Below are 27,002 nucleotides of genomic sequence, written 5' to 3' on the forward strand. Positions count from 1 at the left end.
AATCGATCAGATGTCTCGACTCGTGTGATAACCTCTGCGCACCAGACAAATGATATTGCAAAGAACGATAGATGAATCTCTAAATTAATCGGAGAATCGAAATAATCGGAAACAATTTTGGCTGTCCTCAAACTACTGCTTCCAATATGTTAAACAGAAATGCATAAATATATATGTATATATATATACATGTATATATATACATGTTTGTATATATATATAATTCATATGTATATATATGCATATATATACATATATATATATATAATATTTACAAGACATATACAGAGCATATATAGTTAATATTAATAAAAACATACATTTCTCCTTTTCGCTTCGCGAGACACGCGCGCACACACACATGCAACCATACATATTATACATACAGGCGCGCGCATAGGTATGCACAAAACGCATCAATGGGATCGTCGCGACGTACTCCTTGATTAACACTTTTGCCTTTTTACCCCAGGGCTCGATGTGTATCCGGTTCACCTTTTTTTCAACATTTTTCAGCCAGACGGTTCGTTCCTCGTGTATATAAAGTACCGTTTGGAAGATCAAATAAAAAATATTACTCGTCGTTAAAAGTTTGAATAGAAAAAAGGAAGTTTTCAAACATTGGACGAATTCAGAACCGGACGGTTTCCAATGGTCTCGTTGTATCTTTTTTATTTGCAGCAAATATGCTCGCAACATCAAATCGGTGTACGTCGAAGGTTTCGCGAGTCGTGAAAGGCTATACGATCAACGCACCCAAAGTTTCCAATTACGGCTGATCCGCGGAACGTTCTCCCTGTACCATGCGTTCTCCTATTCTCTCGACTTGGAAGGGCGAACCTACGAGAGGGGATAGATTTCGGGATATTGCGATTCGTTGGACGTTCGATCGTTTCCCGCCACGTTCACTCCGCGACAGGTCCTATCGCGGACGACTCTCGAAAGTCAACGCAGCGGCAAACGAGTGGACGCGTGGTTTCTTCTCGTTTCTCGCTGCCTCTTCGCGACGAACGAAGCCGAACGAGCAATCGGAAGAAAAGCCGCTTCGCCGAGCAATCACTCTTCCCGTGACGCGTTTTCCAACCTTTCGAACCCCTCTCGTGATTTACCAACTTCCAAGGAATTACTTTTCGTTGTGGACTTCGTACGCGTTAACGGTACGCGCGTCTTCGATCGTTTGTTTATCTTTTGCGAAATGTGCTAAAAATGCAAGGACTACTCGTATATTTCGTTCGATGCGTTTCAAACATGGATAAAACGGTGGTGTCGGTGGTATCTGTTGGAAAAACGGTTTAGACAGTCTCGACGTTAAAAGAAACGAACGTGATCGTGGTCGTGAGGATGACGCTGTCCCGTGGAACGTCGACATACCTCAACGATCAAGCCGCTCGAGCAAGAATGGAAAGTTAACACACCTTCGTTCGGTGAATTCCGTCCGCGTGGGAAGCGCTGTTACCGTGCAATTAAACGCCGCTCCAGGCTGCAGCGGCGGCTCGGCTCTCCACAACACCAGAGTCTCGAAGGCGTTAATTATTTCAAAATCTTGGTCAGAGAAGTAGAGTCGAACCAACGAGGAAAGCGATTATCCGTGTATACACGTTAAATCGGCGTTCGTAAAAGCGAAAGAAGAAAAAAAAGAGAGGATCCCGAGTCGCGAATCCACTCTCGCGTTATAGAAGAGCGGAGCAACACCGGCGAAACGGCCTGTCAACTACACCACCGCACGACGCGTGTATCGCTTTGTACCTCGTACCTTAATGAAACGATATTTAATTAAACTCGCACGACTAGATAATACTGGAAAAAAGGAAGAGAATTAACGAAATGGAAAACGACGCCCGACAACCTAACGTATATAAATACGTATACGTACGTAAGAGATTTCAGGCGTGTTGTGCTCTTTCCTCCCCCTTCCCTGATTCGTTCTGTTCTGTGCCGTACTTCTCTTCTCCTCACGCTTATGCCCCCACGCAATTGTCCTTTTCCCATCTGCCCGCATTCTCGTCGTCCCCATGAAGCACACCCATACACGCATACATACATACATACGCATACACACACGTACACCAACACTTACACACAGATACACATATAGATGCAACCGTTCATTCTTACAGACTTACATAGCGCTCTCGCTCTCACGCAGCCCGAACGCGTGCATTATCTCGATCTCGTGTCATACCGCTCTCTAACGCTCGACAGGGCCGCTCGATACAACAGTGTTAACGAGTATAAAAGCGTATACATCGTGTACCGAGCGGAGGAAAACGCTCGGAAACGCGGACAATGCTTCTTTTCAGAGCTTTCTTTCTCCGTCTCTTCCCCTTCTCCCCCCTCCCTCACCCTTTTTCTTCCCCTCCGTATCTTTATTCCTTCCTTTTTCGATTCTTATATACGTATTTTATCGCGAGATGCAAGCGACTGGAACACGGTTTCAAAAAATAATCGAGTCCAGTCGGGCAGGACGCCTTCCGAATTCTTTCGCCGCCTGCTGATCAAACATCTCTCGCCCCCTCTCTCCGTGTCGTGCTCCTACTGTGAAACTTTATGTGTTACTTGGCGATGCAGCCACGAATAAATTAACCGTAGAAAAGTTTCTTCTTTATACAAATGTAATATACAATATACATATCTATAACCTAGGCGTAGACGCGTGTACACGCGTTTCGAGCAAAGTAACAGCAGGAACGCGTGTACACGCGCGTACACGTGCTCGCGTTCAATATACTTTAGTGGTTCGTCTATTTACTTTCACGCTTTCTCTCTCTTTTCTTTCTCTCTCGTACGCTAGCTTACTGTTACCACGCATTCGCTTGGTCACGCTCGCATTTGCTCCCTGTGTGTGCGCGTACTATTTATATATTCTATCATGTATAGACCTATCTATACGTAAGTGGTATGTCTCTGCGTTTATACGCACGCTCGCGTAGTACATTGTCAATCTTTCTCGCCCTTTCTCCACCGCCTTTCTACCCTTCGCCCATCTTCCATCCTCTTTCTCCTCCTTCACCTCCTCCTTTCCTTCCTACCACTACTACACGATACTCGCATTCTTCCATTCGTACACGTTCTTGCTCTTTCAAACTATCTCGCTCGCTTCGCACTTTCGTGCGCGCATGGAAGAATAATAAATAAAACACTCGCGACGTCAGACGTACAAATTCGTCAGAATCTTCGATATCGTTTCTCAACTTAAATGCAACTCTTGTACTTAATGCAATTTTTCATTTTGCTCCATCATGATAATCCTGTGCATAGAAGAGCCTTGGCATCTCTGTTCGCGAGAGACCGCGATATACCACGTGTATTACCGGTATCGGAATACCCAACTATTAAAGTTCCGGTGTAACCGGGTCGAGCAACCTTTTCTCCGGATCCCTCGAGTCCCCGATGTCGTTGGCGATCGGATGATGCCTATTCCCGGCGTTCCCGATCGTGTTCGGGTTGCATCTGCATCCCTGAGCGGCGTGCCGGGCGTAACATATTTCGCACAAAGCGACGCAGCCCTTGAACGGCCAGTAGCACAATAAGCAAGGCATGACGAGGGTAAGGGCACCGAGACAAGCCCACCTGGAGGCCCTCCTGTTCCCCGTACAGGAGCATGGTTCGTCCGCGCAGCTCCCGGCCGCCTCCCCGTCGATTCCACTGCCGCCGTTCCCGTCCACGCAATGATAAAACAGTCCTTTCACGCAGCACAAGCAAGAAGCGTAATCGAGGATCGTGTCGGCGGAGCAGAAGCATTTGTTGTCGCACAACCATTTGCTCGGCAATGGCGGCGGTTCCCGACAAGACTCGCAGCGACATCGACCGCAGAAATTGCACATTATCGACAAACCGGCCGGATCGTAAGTTCTAGAGGCGAGGCTGTTGGCCGGTTCCTTGGTAAACGAGACCGGCTGCTTGGTCACGGCGTTCGGTGTCGCGGTGTTTGCGGCGATCGAACCCACGGATGCGGCCGCGTTCGTCCCGCTCGCTATCAATCCGCGAAACGCTTGAGTCCTACTCGCGTGTAACCGATGCGTCGCCGCGACAGACGCGTCCGTCACACCCTTCTGACGATGTCTTCGGTCGATCTTCGGGCAATCAGCAGTACCGATCCCGCGTTTGTTTTCATCGTCGATGACGCGTCGCTCCTGGTTCGAATGTTTGAACGGCGCCTCGACGTACTCGTTGATTGCCCTCTCTCCATCCGGTCGAGGCACGGTGAGGCTCACCTCGCTTATGGGACTCCTCGGTGGCGTGTCGTTCGACAACAGCCCCCGGGCGTTCGTCTCGTTCGAAATGTCGACGTTCCTCGGCCTGCTCCGGAAGGTGCTCGAGAGCGGACTGAGCGGAGCGGTGACCAATACTCTCGGACTCGACGAGGCTGCGGGAGGTGCGGTAGTGGCCGAGGCGGCCGCGACGTGCACGCTGGGTAATCTAGGTGGCGGAAACGGTCGGTTGTGATCGTGCACGCGACCACCGGCGACGCCCTGTTGTTGAACGAAGCGCGCGTCTCCGTCGTCGTTGGAGTTGGTGTTGGCGATGTTGTCGGTGGTGATGACAGTGCTGGCGGTGTCGAGACCGTTGGTTGCAGCATTCGCGTTTGTCTGCGAAGAAGGCGGCCGCGAAAGCGGCGCGATCGCATTGTTCTGCGACATCGGCCGACCTCTCAGTTCAAGATGCTCGGCTTGGCAACGCGCCGCTGCGTCCACGCAACGCTTCCGGTGCTCCTCCTTCTTCTTCGCCTCCAGCTCTTCTTCCTCCTGCCAGTGATTCGCGAAATGGATACCGTTACCGATCTCTGCGCCTCTTTCTGCTCCTCTTCCGCCACTTCCACTTCCTTCTCCTCCTCCTCCTCTGCCTGCGCCACCCGGCCTAACTCGACTCGACGACGAGAAAGTCCTTCTCGGCGATCCTGTTCCCGGTCTCCTTGCTGTTTCTGGCGAGGATGGTGATGTGGAACGACGAACCGATAAAGCCGACGACGCTGCCCGCTCGCTAGCCCATTGTTCGATGGCTCTCGGTGATCCTGGACTCGATGTATGCTGCTGGTTCTGATGGTGCTGCTGTTGCTGTTGCTGCTGCTGCTGATAATGAGTTGATTGACTCGGGGTAGTAAGTATCGCCTCGTTGATCCGCACTGCCCAGCCCGCGCGAGGTGGTGACACTCTCGACAAGGGCGTTCCATTAGCGAGGATGAGGCTCGGTAATGCTCCGCGTCCGCTTCCTCTCGCCCTCGCGACACGCGCTTCATCCCCACCTGAAACGATACCACATCCGTTACTCTCTTCTCCTCTCTTTCTCTCTCGTAGTTTCTATAAATCGCAATACATCGTTATCTTGTCGAAACAGAGAATTAAAAAACAACCAACACGCGATCATCCGTTTTGCCAAACCTGTATCGTATTTTGCCTATTCTATATGCCTAGTAAAAAATATCTGCACGGAGAATCCTGAAAGAATGGGAGAACGAATCTGAATGAACAAAGCCGAAAGCGATATTCGGATCACACCTCGATAAATACGAAGAATGCCGTGTACGCGCCACTACCTACGTAGCTTCGAGGTAGGTTTGGTCTCCGTACGTGGGCGAGTGCGGCGCGAGTGGGCGCTCGTGGCCTGTGTGCGCAGCACCGGGGTTCTTGATTCAGTGGTCACCGGCCCACTCGAAGCGCCTACAGTTGTGGAAGAATCGAGCGTTTCGTTCAACCAAGACCGATCGTGCCCTCCACGCAACTACTCCGTGTGACAGACTTACAACCAGGGCTAGCCAATGAATTATTTCTACCAAGACTTTTTGGAGAAACTCAACTTTGGAAAATTATACTCTGTTATTCGTCTACCCTTCCGAGGGAGAATGTATAATATATTCGTCGTGATGGACTCGAAGAACAGACGGAATATGTAATTGGAAAACAGGGAAGAATGCACGCAGACCAGATGACATTAAATCTGGCTGGTAATCCGTTCAACGCGCCACGACCCACTCTCGCAGAGCCTACGGAACTGGAAGAAACGACGTTTGCCCGCACGAGACCAATCTCGCGTCCTACACGCATCCGCCGTGTAGAAATGCATTGGTATCTCTCGCAACGACGACTATTAACTTCCCTTGCTCTACTATTCGGTTTTTCTCTGCTTAGGAAACTAAATACGTCGTTACAGTCAATAGTAAATCGACAAATATAAGAATCGACAGGATTTGAGTGCACGATTAAGCTATAGCTGCAGCGAATGCGCGTTCCGATGAATTGTCGCTCTGAGGAATGATACGTCCGAAGAACGATGTGGCTACTCTCATAAAAGTATACATTTGTTTTGCCCAACGGAACTATGAGTCAGTAAATGAGATGAAACTTAAAAGTGGAAAAAACAATGACAGTGTTTCGATTTACGTTAGAATCTCCCATTATCTGCGTCATTTTCTTCTAGTAAATGGAATTCTCCGTCGAAGTAAGAAATTTGTTTTTTGAAAATTGAACGTCAATCGCGCAGATACTCGTGTATCGAAATTGAAAAATTAACAAAAACAGACTTGTCGATTTAACTTCTCAGAGGCTTGGATCGTTTTGACATATTTGTCAAAACGTCAGTTCACGGGAAAACGCATCGACCGTAACCATAGCCTTACAAACACGCAGTTCCAACATGTGTGAACGTAAGCAGATAGGTAACGCACGGACGCGATGTTCGATGACACGGTGATGTTCTCGAAAAAACCTTCGAGCACAGGGCCATTCAGGGAGGATGCACTCGGAGGAATGCGTTGGAGCCTATCGCCGGCCGACTGCCATAGGTCAGAGCTTTTAGTCGCTCTATACGACCGAGCACAGATAAGAGAAACGTTTTGTGAGCTTGTGCATATGTGGTATAAACGAGCAACTCTCCTTCCTTCTCTCTATCTTTATCTCTCTTACCTCTTCTTTCTAAATCAACCAACAAAAACGAATACGTTTCTTCGCTTTCCTCGTAGTGTATACTAGCGCTGTCAACAGATAGAAACTCATCCATCCGCTAATGGGTTTCTGGAAGCCGAACTTCCACTACCGTAGAACGATAACGCGAGGCGAATTTTCATTGAAAAGCAGACAGCTGCGAAGTGAAAGGAAGGCTCGTCCACGCGAGGAATTTCGTTTTGTCACGGCACGAGAGATATTCGTGCGACGCGTACGTCAACCAGTGAATAACGTGTACGCTTTCCAAGTAACGATAAGGTAAGTCACAAATCAATTATGAATCACACTGATGGCATTACGGAACGGGAGGGTTTCGGGGAAGATTGCCAATCACGTAATTGTGACACGATGATTGTTCCGTCAATATCCACGCGCAATCGCCGCGATTAGGATAATGACGATGATACGTCGAATATTTAGCCAACTATCTCACGTCCTTCGTGCCGCGTTCGATATTTCATCTCTCGTTGTTCCGTCGCGTGCACAACGATAATTATAATTGGAGTTATTTGTAAATAGAATGCCACGTACGGTGAGATAATTCGGAAAAGACGATACGAATAATCCTTGTAATGTTTTACCATTTGCAATGTTACGTGCCAAAATAGTTGGTACGGAAAAAAGAAAATAAGTTTTGTTAAACAATGATACATCGAGGATTGTTGAACTACGAAATGTTTGCTATTGTTTTAAATTTTCCTAGAATTACGATGCTTGAACGAGCGCCTAAGTATATTATGTACGAATAATTATAATTTTAAATTATAATATCGATTATAAAATCATATAAATTATATATGTAAAATGTGCAATTACCTTCCCATCGTAGCGAAATTCAATGCTTATTGATATTTTTAAAAGAAATTCCTGTATGTTTACCATAATAACACAAACAAAAGATCTCACTTTTGTAGCTCTAGAATTAAACGGTACAATTTAAGTTTTGCGAAATGTTTGTATCTTTGACAGGATGTTAGCAATAAGATTCGTGTAACTGTCATTCGTAAAGAAACGTAATTTTTAAACGACGTTCCGGTCCAGATATGTTTCAATAACATGCCGGAAATGTCCGCGATAAGATCGGACATGCTTCCTCGCCACGTACGTATTTCCGTTCAATAAAATTATCTGGTGCTGTGGTCAGCGCGGTGTCGCGTATGCGTATACCTATTAAACGGCAACGTTCTTTCAACAATCCTGTGCTACGAAATAATTTTAAATATATATATCCAACTTTTATAACTCGTAAATCGTAGACAAAATATATAAACGTTTACTTTATACAAATAATATTTCCTTCGTTTAACGCTACACAACTGCCAAACTTGTTAAAATAACGGGATTACAATTCTTTGGTCGCGCAATTACTAAAAACTATATATGCGCGTCTCAGATAAAATAAATTATTACACCTACCTATTTTTATCGTACCATTTGAACCGAACTGAGATTTATATATAAAACACTGTAACGTTTCACACACGATGGAGAGGAAAGATCACACGTACAATTTTTTAGTCTAACATAAGATATCCATTAACGATAGAAAAATATAGTATAGTATATGTGAAAAATATCCAAAAAAGAAAATTGTATATTATTAATACCGGTATTAGCCCTCGTAACCGTAACCATTTTCTTCTACATCCTGGCAATCGTTTAAAACATCGACTAAGAATGGAAAATGGAGATGCGTGGAAATGAAGAAATTGGCCTTGTCGACTTACTGAAAATTCATGGGACTAGCGAAAATCCAGAAAAGAACGTGGGCTCGCCCACGCCGGGGCCGATGGAATCCTTCGGAGGCGTGTCTGCTGATCACGGCGACGCACGCGCACCGACAGGACACGACACCAACGGAACAGCGATTCCGTTCGAGCGGATCTAGGAACGTCCTCGAATTCCACCGGACGACGTCAGCTTGTCACCCTCTCATCGGTCACGTCATACTGCTCTCATTTGCCGCTTGTTTAATATCTGCACCACGAGCCTCCCTGTTGGCGGCGTTTAGCGCCGAGAACGGGGCACATGTCACAAGCGTCAACGAATTTTAACGAATACTCAGAGAGCTCCCTATTCGATCTTATTTAATATTTCTGTCAAACGCCTTTCACTCAACGACGATGACGACGACGATTTACTTTTGCACGGAAAAGATCAAGTTTCACCTGTACTGTTTCCAACTTTTTCTCGAGTTTCATGGATGAAAAGGAACATTTAAATCCGCGTGGATATCAGCGATTATATCGTTTATGGTCCGGCGTTTCTCTCGGCAGAGGCGCGATAGAAGCAGCTTACGGAAGTGTTCGTTCGTGACACGAGACTAGGATATGAATGGATGACGGTTGACACGGAGGCGAGAAAGAAACGGTGAAACGTCATAATACGAAACAAACACGACAACTGCTGGCGGACGACTGACAATGAGCTTGCCGTGAGTGAGTCGAGCTGGCTAGCTAGCGGTGAAGGGGAAGGGGGAGCGCGTTAGCGATTGGGCGCAGTGTAAGAGGTTCGCACGGAGGGGCGACAGGCGAGTCAGACGAACGACGGATGAGAAAGAGAGAGGGCAGAGTGGGAACGACGACAGAGCGGTGAGCAGGGTACGAGCAGTAGAACGAGAGGCAGTAGAACGAAACGGATGGAGAAGAGGGAAAGCAGGAAAGGAGAAGGAAGGAAGCCATGAATGGCGACAGGCGGGCGAGGGGAACAGAGGGGACTTCTGTAGAGAGAAACGGTGTGTTCGAAAGAGCGAGATAGAGCAGAGGTGGTTGGCAGAGCGTGTGAGAGAGAGAAACGAGGGCCGGTCGAGTTCCGTGCACGGTATGCCATCTGGCGATATCGTGGCCAACGACTCGTTCGCAACACGAAGCTTTTTATGAATGGGCGGAAGCTATCATTGAAGCTTTAGATTGAATGAAAACATTACCTATGTCGTCACCGTGTATACCACCGACAGCGTCGGCGCGGCGACAGTGACGGTCGTCGGTCGCCACGCTGGAGGTGGCAAATGCTTGCGCGGTGATTTTTTTTTTCGTCCCTGTCAAACGTGCTCTCTACACGTTGTACACGCCTCCTTCCACGCTGTGGGAAATTTTTTTGTCCGATCACCGCACCGGGGGTTCGATGTGCCGTTCCGCGTGTTATCGATCGAATTTAAAGCGTACCTCTCTCGGACGTTTACTCGACACCAAAGAGTCTCCGGTCACACCGGATAAAGGATTCTAGCCGCGTCACTTTACACGTTCACCGTCATCCTGCACCGTTTTTTTTTCCTTCTCACTTCTTTTACCTTTTTTTCTTCTCGCGCATTTCCAATTGACTTTTGCGCGTTTCACACCACAGAGGCAGCAAATTTTCGATCGATCGCAACTGTTATATATTATGAATAGATAGTAAATAGAAAGAACGAACGAGTACCGTTACCGTTCGAATAGTTCTCGAACCGGAAGAACGTCTAAGCTTATTAAATAACTGGACTGCATCTTTCGAGGAGTTTCTTTAATTACCTGACCATGTGCCTACCAATCCTATTCCGATCTTTCGCTTAACATTTACGGTATCGGCCCCATTATCTCTAACATTGTTCTCATTAATATTAATCATTTGTGGCGATAAATGGTCACGAACGTTCCGTTAGAATCGGCCTGAAAGTCACTATTGGTATTTGCGTCGATCGTGAGACAATCGATAAGAGCATCTACTTAAAATAATACCGTTAATGGTACTTTTCATAGAAGAACGTATCGTGAACCACTTCGTACCTCGCTTCGCTACTCCGTCCCATAATGAAATCGGTTATTTGTGAAAGTTGAACGGTTTACTGTAACCACAGCCGAACGACAGATAATTATAATTCGATCGTAGAAAACGCATGAAAAACCAGAAAACAAATCCTAATCCTAAAATCAAAATCTAATTTAAAAAAAGAAAAAAGCCATTGTCCTATCCATTTAAATAACCACGAATCAAGCGTCAGAGGTTGAAAGACCATCGACGATACTCATCGAACGAGTATCATGGCTGAATGAATTCCCAGCGTATTATACTATCGATAAATCGTTCAGAACATGTTGACTCTATAGCGTTGATTCAACTATGCGCGTAAAAGTAGACTCTGGTACAAGGAAGAATCCTTTCGTTTCATTTGGTTCGATTGTATCGGAGGCTCGTTTACAGCGAGTAGTCGTTCGATCACGTTGACACGCGAAACAGAGAGAAGAAGTTGGAGGAGTAAGTCGAGCGACCAACCAACCGAACGAGTCGAACATGAACAGATGAGAGAGGGCGCAGATAGAAAACGGAAGAAGAGGAAGAGATAGGCTGTCTCGTTCTGACGCGTTACACGCTTCTATATTTATCCCACTCATTAATTCTATCCTCGTCGTGCACTGTTCATTCATTCGAACATCTGTCTCGCTCTATCTCACCGTGCCGCGCCAACCGTCGTTGTCGCGTCTCTCTCTCTTTCTGCCGCGTACGCACGTTCATTCATCTCCTCTCTGTCCTTCCCGCTGCCTGTGTACTTTCCACTCGTTGTTCCTCGTCTCTTTCCTTTCTATCAGCCACTCTCGTTCTCTCCTTCTCGTGTGCAACCGCCTTGCCCCTTTTCCTTCTCCGTCCTTGTCTGGCCATCCTTCTTCTAGTTCTGGTTCGTTCACTCAGTCGCGCAACTAGTCACGTCGCTCCCACTCACTCGTGCCTCCCCACCAACGACACACATCCGCACGTCAGATACCAATAGCGTAACTACAAATCCGCCTGGTTACGCGTATCGTGCGTAAATTGGAAATCTTATTCGAAAATCACTCGAAATTTCATGCGGAGTTTTCTCTCTTTTATAGTCAGACTCAAAGTATGAATATATTCTTCCGCGATGAGAAAACCGAAGTAGAAATGTTTGTTTTGTTATAGTCAAGTATCTAAGGTATGAATATATTAGCCTAGCAAAGATTTCTAAAATACATCTTAAGAGACGCAAATTTTTTCTCTAAATTTGATTAAGTTACGTGATTTCATAATCTCAGTACAGCGCTGAGAGACTGAAAAGGATTTTCAAATGCGGATAGACATATAGAAAGGGAAATGATTCGGGAGCAACACGTTCGCGCTATCTTTCAACAAATTGCAGCGAGTATTATCTATCGGCAACGTAAATTTGTCGACCGTGTGTCAACGTATATCCTAGTTGCGTAACAACGTATTTCCGGGTCGCGGTCCTTGCAGTGCCGCACGAAAACTAAATAGCGCAGATAAAGATATCGTGTTCGAAGCGTAATGTTTCTTTGGTGTATCTCGAGTGTCGACTCGACAACGATACGACTCTAAACTACACGCGATATTGTGAGCTTATCGTTCACCGAAGCACGCTGACGATTCAACTCGCTAGCGGACATTACCAAGAATTTTCAATAATGTAGGAGAACAATATTATAATCAAGCGAGTGAAAAAATGTTGTATTTAAAAGTTAAAGAAGAGGATGTTTAGATGTCATTCTGATTTATTGCGCCAACTCGAAGAGATTTTCTTCAGGGTTCTGTGAATTCGACGATACGTTACTGAAGCGTAGAAAGACAGGCGCGCAGGAACGTTAAGCGAAGCAGGCGAACAGCGAGCAAGCGAACAGCCAAGTAAACTTTGACGAGGGCTTGGCTCGCCTCCGAGCAAACATCTCTGTGCACCAAGAAATTTCTATATAAAATAAATTCCGATCCGCGTCCCTACCATTAACAACGAGCCATTGCACCAAAGCCCCATAGATCTCAAAATTGATTTCTCTGCTACTAGCAACAATTTCAAAGTTATTTTCCACTGTCAAAATAATATCGACCGCACCTATTTATAAAGTTGAGTCCTCAACAACTAAATAACTATACATACATAATCGTTCACTGTTCGAAACATCCAAACATGTAGAACAGGCGAAAGTAGCCACGATTCGCCTGCATTGCTGCTATTTGCTTAAGTTACTACGTCAATAACGAAGAAACGTGTATGGTCGACTAACGACGATGAAGAAAACACTCTGGGGAATGAAAGGCGTGCAATGGGTAGCAGCAAGTTAGCGAGCGTCAAAGCAGCCAGTTTATTTCGAGCGTTTCCGATTTCGAGGAGGCAGACTCGCGTGCCACTGGCGAAGCCAATTACACAATGGCTCATAAAAGAGCTCCGTATGAATTCCAACCACAAGACACAGAGATGCAAACAGAGCAGTTTGGCTCGTTCGTTTTTCGCGTGGTGTAAATCTCGAAACGTGTAGCACGGGAGAAGGGAGGTAAAAATTAAGACACGGAGAGCGGGGAGTTGACGATGATCCAAAATATTTTTCTTTCAACGGGCCGTGTCACGGTGCATCCGTTCACAACGGCCGACAAAATTAGAGCCGCACCGTCAAGTTATTTTAATGAGAATTCTGCTTCTCTCGGTGTGTCAAGATCGTGCGATTCAAGCAACCCGTCGCGCTATAATGGTCGACAAAGCTGCCGTGTCTGTATGTGCTATCTTTTAAACCGAAATTCTAGTCCTTGGGAAAGTCAAGGTTCTGGGAAGTGTAACAAACCTAGCGGATGTTATTTATTGCCACCGAGACCAGACTGAAAAACATTCCACGCTCCCGGATACTATCGTGGTTAACGAAGCGGCCGTAACAGCCACCGATCGATTCTTATCGATTGCGTGTCTTTTTCTAGAGGTCGTAACTTGGGCGAGTTATCTAACATCGAGCGTACATTACATCCCAAACAAAACAATCTGTATTTCGGAAAAACTAATTAAACTCGTGAGCTCTGTATCGCGGAAGAAAGATTCGATTTTGTTAAAATCTTTGACAGTTCTCGAAAAGGAGAACTGTATACGCCAAAACTACCGAACCAATCGAGATGAGCGATATCAGATATTTTGTTTTTATAATTACCAAAATTACACGCAAGTATTAACCTATTGTATGCAGTTTTACTTATTCGTTGAAAGTTGTAACCTGATACTATAAGAAAATAATGTATTCTAATCGTAATTTATTTGACAATATATAATATAATATAATATAATATAATACAACGTATTATAAAGTAATCTTTGCGTATATGGAAATTCCGACTGTCTCAATAAAAAGAACAATTTATAATATCCATATTAAATTAACTATGTAAATGTATGCATATATATATTAAAGATAGATAGATCTAACATTAAACTTAAAATTAAAATAAAATCTTTCCTTCCGCGAACCATTGCGAAACAAGTTACTCGAAATAGTAAATTAATTCCAGAGACACCCCTTTAGTACCGAGAACTTCTCAGTTCGATGTCCTTTCGATTCACTGAAAACAGAAAGCGAAACGCCTTCCGTTCGCAGCGATGGTAGTTCGTGAGGGTTTGCGACGCGTTTCCAGGTAATATTCTCCTACAGAAGAAGCTCGAGCTCATCGTGAAAACGTTGCTCCTTTTGCCATGGAACTCTAGATAGCCTTCCACGATTCTGATGAAAATATTTCGAAAACTTTGCAACCTTTCTCAATACGATTCCTAACATAAAACGTGCGAATTCTAAATATTTCCCTTGATCTAAAGAGAAAAGTTGGAAGATTCGCAGTATTGTTCGAGTTGGAAAAAAGACGGAACATTCCAATCCTATTAGTTAGCTACCTGGATTTTTCCACCTGTTTTTCCTAACTTTCCACTCGAAGACCTGAGCAATAAGTCGGGAAACATTTGAAGGAATAATATTCGACTTTTTTTTTTCGTTATTCTTACGACTTATCGCTTCCTTCCGACAAAAAGTGACGCAATATTGACAATAGATGTGCAAAATCAGTTAAAACGACTGGTATCGAATCGTTTCACTTTTCCAATTACCAAACACATTTGCAAGTAAATGAAGAGATAGAAACATAATTACTACGCTATGGATTTTTAAAGATTTCTAGAAAATTTGAAGGTTCAAGGAAGCACAGAATATATGTAAAAAAACTATATAAAATATCAAAAGGAAATCGCACATTACAATATTTAACGAATGTAAGGAATATTTATTTGGAATTCGTTTTTGGAATCATATTAGTATAAGTACAAATTTACATAAACGTTCTTAGCCTAAGGATAATACGTACTTAATTATTTTCGTCGTATTTCTTTAATTCCATTTGACCATATGTCGTACATTTAAATACACATTAAAAGCCAGTAGTTCTAGCGTTAAATTGACGTCACACGTTTTATCGTGATTGAAAAATATCGTTCACAATGAAAGATCAATCTTGCAAGTTTCACGAGAAGGGAAACAGAGCGCCACGTAGTTTAAGGCGACAGCGAAATAACAAACAGCAGGAACAATAAGGAAATAAAGAAGCACCGCCGTTTTCCAGGATGTTGCAGCTTTTTGTCATAACTGACAGGGAACGCGCGCCCCATGCAGCGAAGACGTTACGACAGATGTTTGCCGGCCTCTGTTCAACTTCCCTTCGAGCGAGCGAGCGAGCGGAGAATCTGGTCGTCGGTCGTCGGAAGCTGTTTTGACTTTGCATGCAAAGTAGCCGCGCAGAGCAGACTGCGCGCAACCTTCTTGCTAACGCAGGAATTAATCGTTATATAGTACCTTAATACGCTCGTAAATCTCGTATAACGAATCGCCCATAAATCGACCGTCGCTATAAATTCCTATCGACGACAGCTTTGCCGGATTATTAAATTTTAATTTCGCGCTCGACTCGTTCCCGACTCGCGCGTAATAAATATACGCGCGATTCCCAAGGAACCTAGTTAAAATGACCCTCATGATTCTTTACTTTCCAAAGTTTCTTCTAATTATTCTCTTCCTTTTTTTTTTTTTTTTTTTTTTCTTTAGGACGACAGCTCTCGTAAAGTTTATCCTGCTGATAGCTAGCAAATTTATTGGCGTAACAAGCGAGAGCAATATAATACATGTGTATGTAATTAGTAGACTACAGATATTTATGCAAATTCACATTTGACGACTACGGAGGGAAAATTATATTTTTCTTAATTGCCTGATTTTAATATCATTCCGTGATTAGACGGAAGCATTTTAATGCGATGTAATTGAAAGCGAAAATATATTAAGTTGAAAGATGTAAATCTTTTGAAAATAGAAACCATAATTATCAAGATGGCAATATTTTAATACCGTCCTTACAATTTTAAAGGAAATGGGGAAATACGTATTTACCTCGAAAGCAAGAATAAAGGCAGTTTTGAACACGTTTTCATTGATTGACAACGAACAGAGTTCTAAAACTGCTTCTTCGTAACACATAAGAAATGCAGATAGGTTCTTCTTCTGTATTATTCGTTTTTATAAACTAAAGAAATAGAATCTAAATAGAGATTCCATTCACCAAACATTGTAATGAGTAAGCTACTCAACTCTGCTTTTGATATTTTATGTATCTTTGCATAATATAAAATATCCATATTATATAATACATAAATATATGTTATTATATTAATAATAATATTATAAGACAGAACAATATTACATATATAATAAATAATTAATGTATAGTATATATATTATATAATATTCTATGGATTTTGCATAGAAATATGTTATAAATGAAATAAATAAATAAATTTACATAAATTTTTAATGAATAAATGCATAGAAATTCATAATCTAATTTCACAAACGATGGATCGTTATCCATAAGCTAACGACCTCAATAAAATCCGTTTCGTTGTGAAATAGCAAATTTTTGGAATTAACAATTGAGAGCGACGTAATAAGCGAACGATTAAAGCGAAACAAAATTTTGAACAAGAGCAAACGATGAAATGGAATAGAGGTGAGAAAAGGAGAGATAGGAAGAGAGGGAGAGAAAGAGAGAGAGAGAGAGAAAGGAACGAGCGAGAGCGACACCGGATATCCTTCAGACTGCACCCACGCAACGTGCATGCATGCCCGCGTGCATACACACTCGTATATTCAAGATGCACCAGAGCATCTCTCCGCGATTCAGTGTTGGCATATTTTTAAGCGTCGCCCGGCAAACTCGCTGTATCCGATTATTTATTCCCCCTGGTGGCATTCCCACTCGATTATCTCCGATCTTTGCCCACGGGAGCGTCGAACAACACTTTCGAAATTGATTACGAAAGGAAATAGCCTGAAAATACGACGGGACTCTGACGAAGGTTTCGACGACGAGGAACCAGCCCCGTTTACAGAGACAGATGTATCCGGTTTCCCTTGAAACCTATGCGAGATACTTTGTTCCAAAACCCCTGTAAACTTTCCTTTTTCCAATTCAAAGAAACACGAATGATGTCTTTCTACGATCTTCGCATTGTTGCGTTTCTTTTTCAACTATAAATACGTATTTTACTTTGAAACAAATTTTTCCAGTTGATATAGATTTTCTCTTTTTCTCTCTATTGACTCTTACAATCATTGACGTTCTAGATTTCAAAACATAGAATCACCGTAACAAGCCCTGGTCAACTCCATCTTTTCTCAGTTTCTTAATTTCGTTGTGCACGATGGAACTTTTAATTCTCGCGTGATTTATTTCCGTAGGTTCGTACGTCTAAGAAACAAATCACTTACATCTACAAGTTCATTTGTCTAAAGAACAAATGACTCGCTCGTATAAATTCGTTTGTAGCAAGAAGATGACATAGATGATAATAGTAAATTCCAAGGTAAATTTTAAAAAGCTGCAACGTCGTTAATTTTCTCTACTGTTCCATTTATGGACGGAACCAGTGTGACTTTCGAACGGCTCGGATAATTCTCTAATAGATTGACAATAAGAAAAATCTTACTTCGAGACGAGTCTTTCGATTTCGTCAATTCTTATCGACCTTTGTGATCGTCCCAATCGATTTTCCGATCCTAGTAAAGCAAAATCCTCGTAATAAATAATTTTTGGATAAGAAAATAACTCGAAACAAGCAACAGTTGTATGCACTTTTATATGGTTCCAACGAATTCGAAAGCGAATTATCGACGGAGCGAAGAATAACAGGATCCTAATGAATGAAACAATCGACTTTTATTAATGGCGATCGTTGTAACGCGATTCGTAATAGGTTTCTGTGTGCAAAGACCTGTCCTCTGCGAGAGGTATATAAACCAGGGATCGTTTACGGCGACACTGCGTTACAGAAAGAAATTTCGAGGAACCTGAGGAACGAGTCATTTTCTTACAAAGCCAACGAACGATGTGAAAAGGATGAGAAGGGGGAGGAAGGAGAAGAGGGAGCTGAGAAGGGAAAGAGAAGGGAAGACAATGGATCGCTACGATCCCTTCTTCCCGTCCTTTGCTTTTCTGCCACCTTGCGTTACCTATTCCCTCCGAAGCACAGGGTATATATACCTGCAACACCAGCCTCGGTCTGTTACCTTTATCCGGCATCGGTTTCAAATTTAAAGCGCAATAAAATCATTCAGGGAAGGTATCGTGTTTAGAAAAAGCACCAGCTTACATGATTTACGACGGTGATTAACTTACGAATACCTCCGATAGCTGGAGGAAGATAATCAATCACCTACTCGCCAAAGAGCTTCCCGCTACCGAGTGTTAAATTATTATCGTTTCTTTCATTCTCATTTGCATAACCTTCCGGTATTTCCTTTAATTTTAGGATCCTCTTGGCTCGTCGATTAGGTATATTAGAAAGCTGCTAAGATTATTAGTATATCTCTGCGTAATATACGTACGACGAATTTAATGTCCGACTGGAATTTATCACTCATTGAGTGATGTGAATAGTCATTTACGATTGCCAAAGTTAATGGATCATTATTTGAGTATCGAGTATGTCGTAAAGTTTATTCACGTTGTTTCCTTTGGATTATCACTGGATAATACATAGTAATCGATCATGCGGTATCAGAAATTCGATTAAAAGTCCATCGACGAGGAAATTGGTTTTATAATATGGAAGGGTTAAACGGCTAAATATCAAGGATATAGGGTAATATACGGCATTTTATGGAAATATCGTAGACGCTTACCATAGTAAACTTTCATGCGTACAGGGTGTACATTATACACGCAACATTTTGGAATTTCATTGGTACTGTAATGAGACAAGACTGTCATGATCATGTTGGGAAAATTTGAAACCAATCTGAAGGTATATACAAGTTACTCAATATGTATTTACTATAAACGTGTATTTAGTAAAAAATTAGTGTACAGCATGAACACTCATCTTAAACATATAATGATCGATAGAGATTGTTTCACTGGGTATTGAAACTTATGAACATAAATAGCAATTTATTGTTTAGATACTTTTCTTATCTGCCAGATATTTTAACGAAATATTTTCTAATTTCTACGTACATTTTCAAATTGGTTTCAAACTTTACCAATATAACCATGACAGTCTTATCTCATTACAGTACCAAAGAAATTCCAACACGTTTTGTATTCCATGCATAATATCGGGTTATTCGAAATATTCATAGCGGTTCGATCTTAAATTTCTATCGAACAATATATAATTCCAGCTAAATCTTTCTTAATTATCGCTAATCAAACTTTATCAAATTTTCCAAACAATATAGTATGCCTATTCATAAAAGGTGTTTACTAAAGGTAGGGATGCTTTCGTGAGTCACCGTACTTGAATTGTTTCTAAAGAATCGATGGAAATGAAGAGAAAAGGAGATTAATGCGAAAGCACAGATGCTTTTTCCATCGAAGACGTAGAATTAGAGATGTTCGCGAAGCGGGAGGTTCTCTGGCTGTCGGCAGAAGGAGAGAGCAAACACGCAGCTATCGCCGGCTCACGAGAAATGGAATGTGGACACCATATGGCCGGGATCTTCGTCCAACCACCCACTCGCCATCGCCGTCGTCGTCGTCGTCGCCGTCGTCGTCGTCGTCGCCGTCGTCGTCGTCGTCATCGTCATCGTCGTTGTCGTCGTCGTCGTCGTCATCGTCGTCGTCATCGTCATCGTCGTTGTCGTCGTCATCGTCGTCGCCGTTGTCGTCGTGCCACGATTCTCTCACCCGCGCCACGTTACACGCGCATCTAAATCTTCAAGTCAACTCCGAGAAAAGTTCGTTAGCGATTCCAGCGTAATTGCACGGCTCACGGAATGGAAATTTATAGCCGGTATTACCACATTCGCGTTACGTGAAATCACTCGCCAGTTGGGAATTCTGGTTGTGCGTCCGTTTGCGAACTCGCGTCTTCGACTACTATTTTATACCGCCTCGCTCGTTTGCCGACTGCTTGCCGATGTTCCCTTCGATTTTCTGTCTCGTTTCGATTGTTTGATAGGTGGTTTGATAGCACATATTGTCATTAGAAAACTCTGGTCTGATTGATAATTATGAAATTTTTTTATTGTACATGGAAGACTCTTCTTGCCGCAAAGATCGGTAAGATTGGTTACAACGTTTGAAAATTTGGGCGATTTTCAAAGAGAACTTTTGGGTACGTTTTTATTAAGAAGTCAGTCTCGATCCTTTCAGAATCGAGTGTTTTTTAAACTGAGAGTTAAATTCTCTTTTCGTCGATTTATTAATGACAAGAACATACATTTCATAGCGTTTTTGTAGAGAGAATGCAACGAACCAATGTTAGTTAGCTTATAACTTGTTTAAATGCAATATCGCATACAAGCCTGAAAGGATTAACAACGTCCTAACAACGTCCCTTAAGAAGTGTCAAACAATGAATATCAACGGCTGGTCGAACGAAATACGGCATTAATAACGGAAAGGAAATATGACGAATGTTTGTGCGTGTGAAAAATGCTAGGAAGACGCTAAATATTTTTCGATGAAAACGACTGGTTGGTTACCCAACAGGGTGAAAGAAAAATCCGGATATCAAATACGCAGTCACGTACATACGTAAGTTTACGTATTCACGCATATATTGTATATATGTATATAAATACAAGCCCACGCAGTGGCGACCCACACTCCACCACATGTCGTGAAACTGCCGACTCTCGTGTATGTTGAAAAACTATTTTCGACGCAAGCATTGTGTATACGCGCGGACTCCTGACTCCGCCGGAAACCTCTGTTTTACGTATGTAAACATATTGCCGCGGCCTACATGCGTCTCTCGATATTTATCCAACCGGCAGGAATTCCTCTCGTTAAGGGAGCCAGCGCTCGGCTGCATCGCGGATCTTGTTATCGTTTCTGTCAAATACCGAAGCGTTTGTTACGCAAAATCGTAAGTAACATCGCTCTTCCTTCGACGAATCTCGTTGCTCGAGTCCTCGAAATCTTTCATACCCAAACAATGAAAACTTTGAATTGCGTAAAACTACTGTGTCTCATCGATGAACTTCAGCTATTCGAGCAAAATCATGTTTTTATAAATATAACTAAGAATTTGGGTACAATATCGTTTATTTATTAGGTATTAAAAATAGCGCTGCGCTTTCTAAATTTTATAGATTACGTTAGATATAATTGTGTGCATCTTTGCAGCTTTGAGTTCTCCATAAACATTCGCGAACAAGATGTAATTCATCAGTTAATAATATAATTAAACTTACAAATTGTAAGCTTCAGCTTGTAGATTCCTTACTTAAAATTCTATAGATAGTTTATAATTTTTAAAATTTAACCTTCTTCGTTACTATATATTACGCTGAGGTATTTATCAAGTTGATAACTTGTAACTTGATTGACGAAATTTCGCTAAATGATATTCAGAAATAGAATATCTATGCTGCGTTACTTTCAACGAACTGTACTATCAAATACTCTAGCGAGATTCCATACGATTTCCACAACGCAAATAGCAAATTGCTATTCTGAACGAGCCAAAGAAAATATAGAAACAAAGTAGCAGAAGAATCGAACAAGGTTCACGATCGTTTCGATTGCGTGAACCCATGTATCTAGGATGACAGCTAGCATTGGCTTACTGTGACTGTATTATCGATAGCAGATTAATATCGAATCGAATGTTTTCCCGACCGGTGTGGAGATTATTCGTGTCACGGTGATGTCCACGTAGTCGACGAAGCTACCTAGGGAACGGTGCACGGCACAAGAAGGATCAGAGGAAAAAAAGAGCAAAGGCAGTGGTTCAACAATGTTGGTGTTGTTCCCTGTTCTGCAACATCATTCCTCATCCAGTATATATCAACGTCGATCTTGTTGGCATCGCATTCTGAATGAAACCACGTTCGGACGAACGTACGTACGAACGGATCGGTGGACGGACAGATGGACGTTCTCGTGAGGGTCAACGTTCCCTTCCTTTCAAGGACGGCCGAAGATAAAAGTCAAAGAACAGTCGGGCGTAGGAGCGAGACCTAGCCACATAAAACGGTGAAAGGGAGAGACGCGGATGAAGAGAGAGAGGGGGGGGAGAGGGAAAGAGAGAGAGAGAAAAGATGGTCATTTATTTCGGGAGGATGAATTTTCAAGCAACTAATAATAGCTCGTAAAGTGAAATAGATTGCCCTAAATATTTTGCGATGTCCAGTTTTAGAAACCGACCATGCTTGAATCTGTTGCGTTAGAATTTTATAGGCATTCGAGATGAACACTTGTTGCTCCGTCGAAGTAGAATTTCGTACAAGTCAGTCAAGTTACCCCCCGATCATTTCAAATAGTTTGGAACTACTTTTTTAAAGATGTTCTATCCGGCGTTCTTTAATATTCGTTGAAACATTTCAAGTTCCCTGTGTCTTTTACCTTTCAAGTGAAGCTATATTATACAGGCTGTTAAGAAATACTGATTACGTGTGTTAAACTGTATGAAGAAGAACAAAGATGATACAAAGTTTTCTGTGATCATTTTATTGAACTGAAATCTCGTCAAACATGTAACAGAATATTACATTAAATTGTCTGCAGTGTTATGAATTTTTCGAACAATCTATTTACCTATTTATCCTTCCTATCCTTCTCATTATTAGTCAAATCACTCGACATCAAGTCGTATCGAATAGAGTAATAATTGAAACGAAGCTTACGGATATACGATAACTCTCGTGTTTATCTAATTGAACATAGTTGCAAAGAAAGAACATACAAAGTAGTATCAAAAGATTGATATAGGAAGATTTTTTCATTTTCCTTGTCTTAACGTTTAATTTACGTGCACGTTCGAGAATGAAGAGAAAAGAGAAGAAATACGGGTAAACTGAAATGCTTGCTTCTTAACTCTAACTCGACAGCGCATCTCGACTCCGGCTTGTACACGGCTGTCATAATGGTCTGTCTTTATCGTGCTAATTCGTAAAAGCATCTTCGAGATAAGGGCACGTCGTTCCACACGATAGAGAGACGCGACCATTTGGATCAGACCGATGGTGAGGGATGCAGACCACAGAAAAACTCTTTCGAAAATCGGACATCTTCCCAAATGTTTGAAGTCCGAAATACGAATGCGAGCATTATCGTCGATCCAATCGAACGATAATGAGACACGTATCGTATAAAACTCGTTTATATATTTATGGCAATCGAATAGAAATCTAAGGATAAGAAAACGTACCGAATGTACGTAATATAACAAAATAATTTAACAATAATGATTTTTAGATACAATATTTAATAACGAGAATGAAATCTAAATAAAGATCTGTTTCAATCATAATAATGGTATTTGGATATTTGCTTCGAATATTTTACATACTTCTACATATCATCTGTATTTTGTACACACTTGCATCTTTCCAATTCCACGAATTAAATGCAATTAAATGCAAATAGAATACTTAAACAGAGATTTCTATCGCTAGTTAGTAATTAATAAACCATAAAAATAAATAAATAAATGCAGTTTAATAACTGAAAATTGAAAGGGTAGTAACGTGGTTAGCACGATACAGGCTACTATTACATTATCCACAAACTTTATATTTACTCGATGGATTTACTTAATGAATTTTAAACACCTATACCAAGGAAGGATCGTAATGCAGCGTGGCAATCACGCCCTAACTTAACAAGCTTACACATACACGCATATTTATACGATACACGTAGTGAATGCGAATAATATTCGTATGAAGTAAAAATCGGTAACGTAGGTAGAAATTGACGAGCTGTAAATGTTATTTTATGGCGGTATTATGTAACCGATCATTTACGGTTGGTTTATGCGCGTATAATTCGTGGTCGCAATAAAAGTCCATGCATCCGTGTATCATAACGTTGGCCCCGTGACAGTGACAATAAATTAATTCGCCGAGAGGCCAATTCGTTGAACCCTGAACCGAATCGAATACTCTAGTCGCCAATTAAGCAGCCTGCCTCGTATCTTCGTCCCTGCGACTTCCGGTCAATCTCGGTGAGCTGATCGCGACACACGATACCTTCGTGGCAGTAAACTACATCAGTCCTCCCCCTTGAATCCACTGCGGCTACTATAATTTTCGATACACTGACGGAGAAAGCAGGAGACTTTCAACTGCACCCACAACGAATACGATGGGAACGTTATTCTGAATATCAGTTTAAGCATTATTTTACTACAATAAGCCATTATTTATACAATTGGGCATTATTTGCTACAATAAGAATCATACGAAGGTGGTTAATATAACGAGATCAATTGTTACTATTTACAAAGCTATTATCAAAGGAAATTATGCATGAAATTGCACCTAGTGCGCTTTTTAATCTACCACAATCGGTCGTTGTTTTGGTAATTTCAGAAACGTCGAGTCCTAGCATACCGAAGCATACTGAATCAGCTGAGATAACAATTTCATAGCAACTTCATTCAACTAAACACATATTTTGGAGATTCGATCAGAGTATTCTGCAATGCAACGAGTTTCATAAATCACCTAAATACTAGAACTACCAAATCAATCGACAACACCGGTATCAGATTTTTTATTTTTGCGATTACCAAAAACCTGCAAGTGTTCTTAACGATATCAATATTTTCTCTTATTAAGATAGAAACACGGTTAGACATACTTATATACTTTATGTACTCTACTTTGATTTCAATTAACTATGTATAACATATTCAGGGAGGAGTCTAACTAAATTATTAAATTAAAAAAGTTAGTAGTTATGGTGTTAAAGAAGAGAAAGAATCGAATATTCGTCGAAAGAAGCAGACATGTAGATCGGTCCGGAGAACCAGCGACCCATCGAGAAGGCCGAAAAGAGGAGCAATAAGAACAACGAACGGGGAGAAGGCGAGCGATCAGCTAGACCGGATATGACGCGACAGCACATAACGATGATCGTAGATTGCGTCCAGTGCTTGTGCAAAAGCAGGCGAGCAGGAGCGAGTTGATGAAACGGTGACGAACAGGGAGGGTAGAGTAGCAACGAGAGGGAGGGAGGGAGGGAAAGAGAGAGAGAGAGAGAGAGAGAGAGAGAGAGAAAGTGCGAGGAGGAGGAAATGAAAAAGAGATGCGAGAGAGCGGGTAAGAAGATCAAAGACGGAGGAACGAGAGATAACGGGGTTGGCAAACATGAAGATAGTGGCGGTGTTCTTGTGTTACGAAGAGAGGAGAGAATCTTACTTCAGCAAAGGACGTGACCCAAGCGTTCAGCGTTCCAATCGAAGAAATGCGCGCTTTCGCGAAATCGAAGTACATATAAGGAAAATTTCACTTCGTCGAATATTTTAGAAATGTATGCTTCTACATTGCAAAACGATTTGTAAGAATTTTCTTGGGAAATCTCTAGTCTCTTTTGTCTCGGCTAGCATGTCATTTAGAATGCACGCAAGTATAGACAGCATTAATCGAGAGAAGAATTGAATCAGACTCGAACGTTTGAATCATACCCTTTGTTAAAGATTCGAGTATGACTCTAGATTGTAGACTATTGCAAGAGTAGGATAGGCCGACAGGCTTGGCGTCTCTACATCGAAAACGTTGACTCGATCGTCAACATATTATGAATATTGCTCAACGGGATACCAACACGTATGTACATTGGAACAAAGCCTAATGAAATAAGCGCTTCGTTTAGAATCGATTTTGATTTGTTATGGTACTATATGGAAATATCATGTGCCTATTATATGGAAATGCATTTGCGAAAATTTTGCAGGCGTAGTTCGCTTGGAAGTTGACGTGCTGATTCGTCACGAACGACGTCGAAACGCGTGGAATGCAAGCAACATCGTCAACGTTACGCGGAACGGTGGCTTTGGAATGGAAACTTTCACAATGCCTCGCCTCCCTCACCCGTGTCTGGTGTAAAACACATCGACGGATCTTTTTTTTCCTGAATGTATGTATAGATAGAGTCTCGTTTTTAAAATACTTTTTCTTGTTCTTATGTAAAACCAGAAGTTGTCTATAGGATTTCAATGTCGAATTAATTTCTCATCGATCACGAAACTCCTACGTCGTACTGTCTTCGATCGATATACGAAGACGTTTTATCCGACGTTGAAAGACGAAGGATTCGATCTGTGCATAATTTAAATGACTCGTTGATGAGTTTAAAGACGCACGTGCAAACGCGCGAGGACGTGCAACGCCAACCACTCCTTTTATGACTTTGTTCATATTCCTTCGATTCATTATTCCGGACACATGTCACTCAAGGACGTGGCGTCTTTGCGCGAAGATCATCAAGTGCATTTGCAAAGTGTTACCACACCGCATTTATTGCGAAGTTGCGCCACATTACATAAGAAACGGTAGCTCGAAACGCGCCTTCCACCAATCGTACGTTCTGGGTTCAAAGATACTATAGGATGTGATTAAACGTGAACGCAGTCTGTGTTACAAACACTGAAATGCGAATGTCAAACCAAATCTCTGGCGTATACGTAACCATGTCATATACATAGTACATATTAATACATCGTTAACTAACGTATCAAAAATCAGAGAACTTGGATTTTCTACCAACATTCGATTAAATTATCGTTTAGTATCAATTTCCTGGGATCTAATGGTATCTTAATCCATTAAGGTTTAACGTTATATTAATGCAAAATCTCATTTATAAGCGTTTTCTTAATCAATTTACATCATCGAATTCTGTGTTTTAACATCACGGCTAATTAAAGGAAATTCCAAGAATTTGTTTAACGTCTCTCCCTTTCTTGTTATTTCATTTTTATTGTGAATAATCGTTGCTTGGTCTAACATAGTTCCTAGAGATAAAGCTTCAGCTTCA

General features: G+C 42.1%; 1 protein-coding gene across 1 annotated transcript in view; it reads right to left on the reverse strand.

Moving 5' to 3' along the window:
* Nucleotides 1–27,002, reverse strand: part of Sty (sprouty signaling antagonist) — a gene marked incomplete at its 5' end in the record, with an annotated part of 31,278 nt that overhangs the window by 917 nt on the left and 3,359 nt on the right. Inside the window, one exon of the mRNA XM_072016735.1 lies at nt 1–5,242. This exon is cut by the window's left edge and continues 917 nt beyond it. Coding sequence (XP_071872836.1) covers nt 3,333–5,242 — 1,910 coding nt within the window. The remainder of the gene's footprint in view (nt 5,243–27,002) is intronic.

Source organism: Bombus fervidus, chromosome 1 (assembly GCF_041682495.2).
Source record: "Bombus fervidus isolate BK054 chromosome 1, iyBomFerv1, whole genome shotgun sequence".
Taxonomy (NCBI): Eukaryota; Metazoa; Arthropoda; class Insecta; order Hymenoptera; family Apidae; genus Bombus; species Bombus fervidus.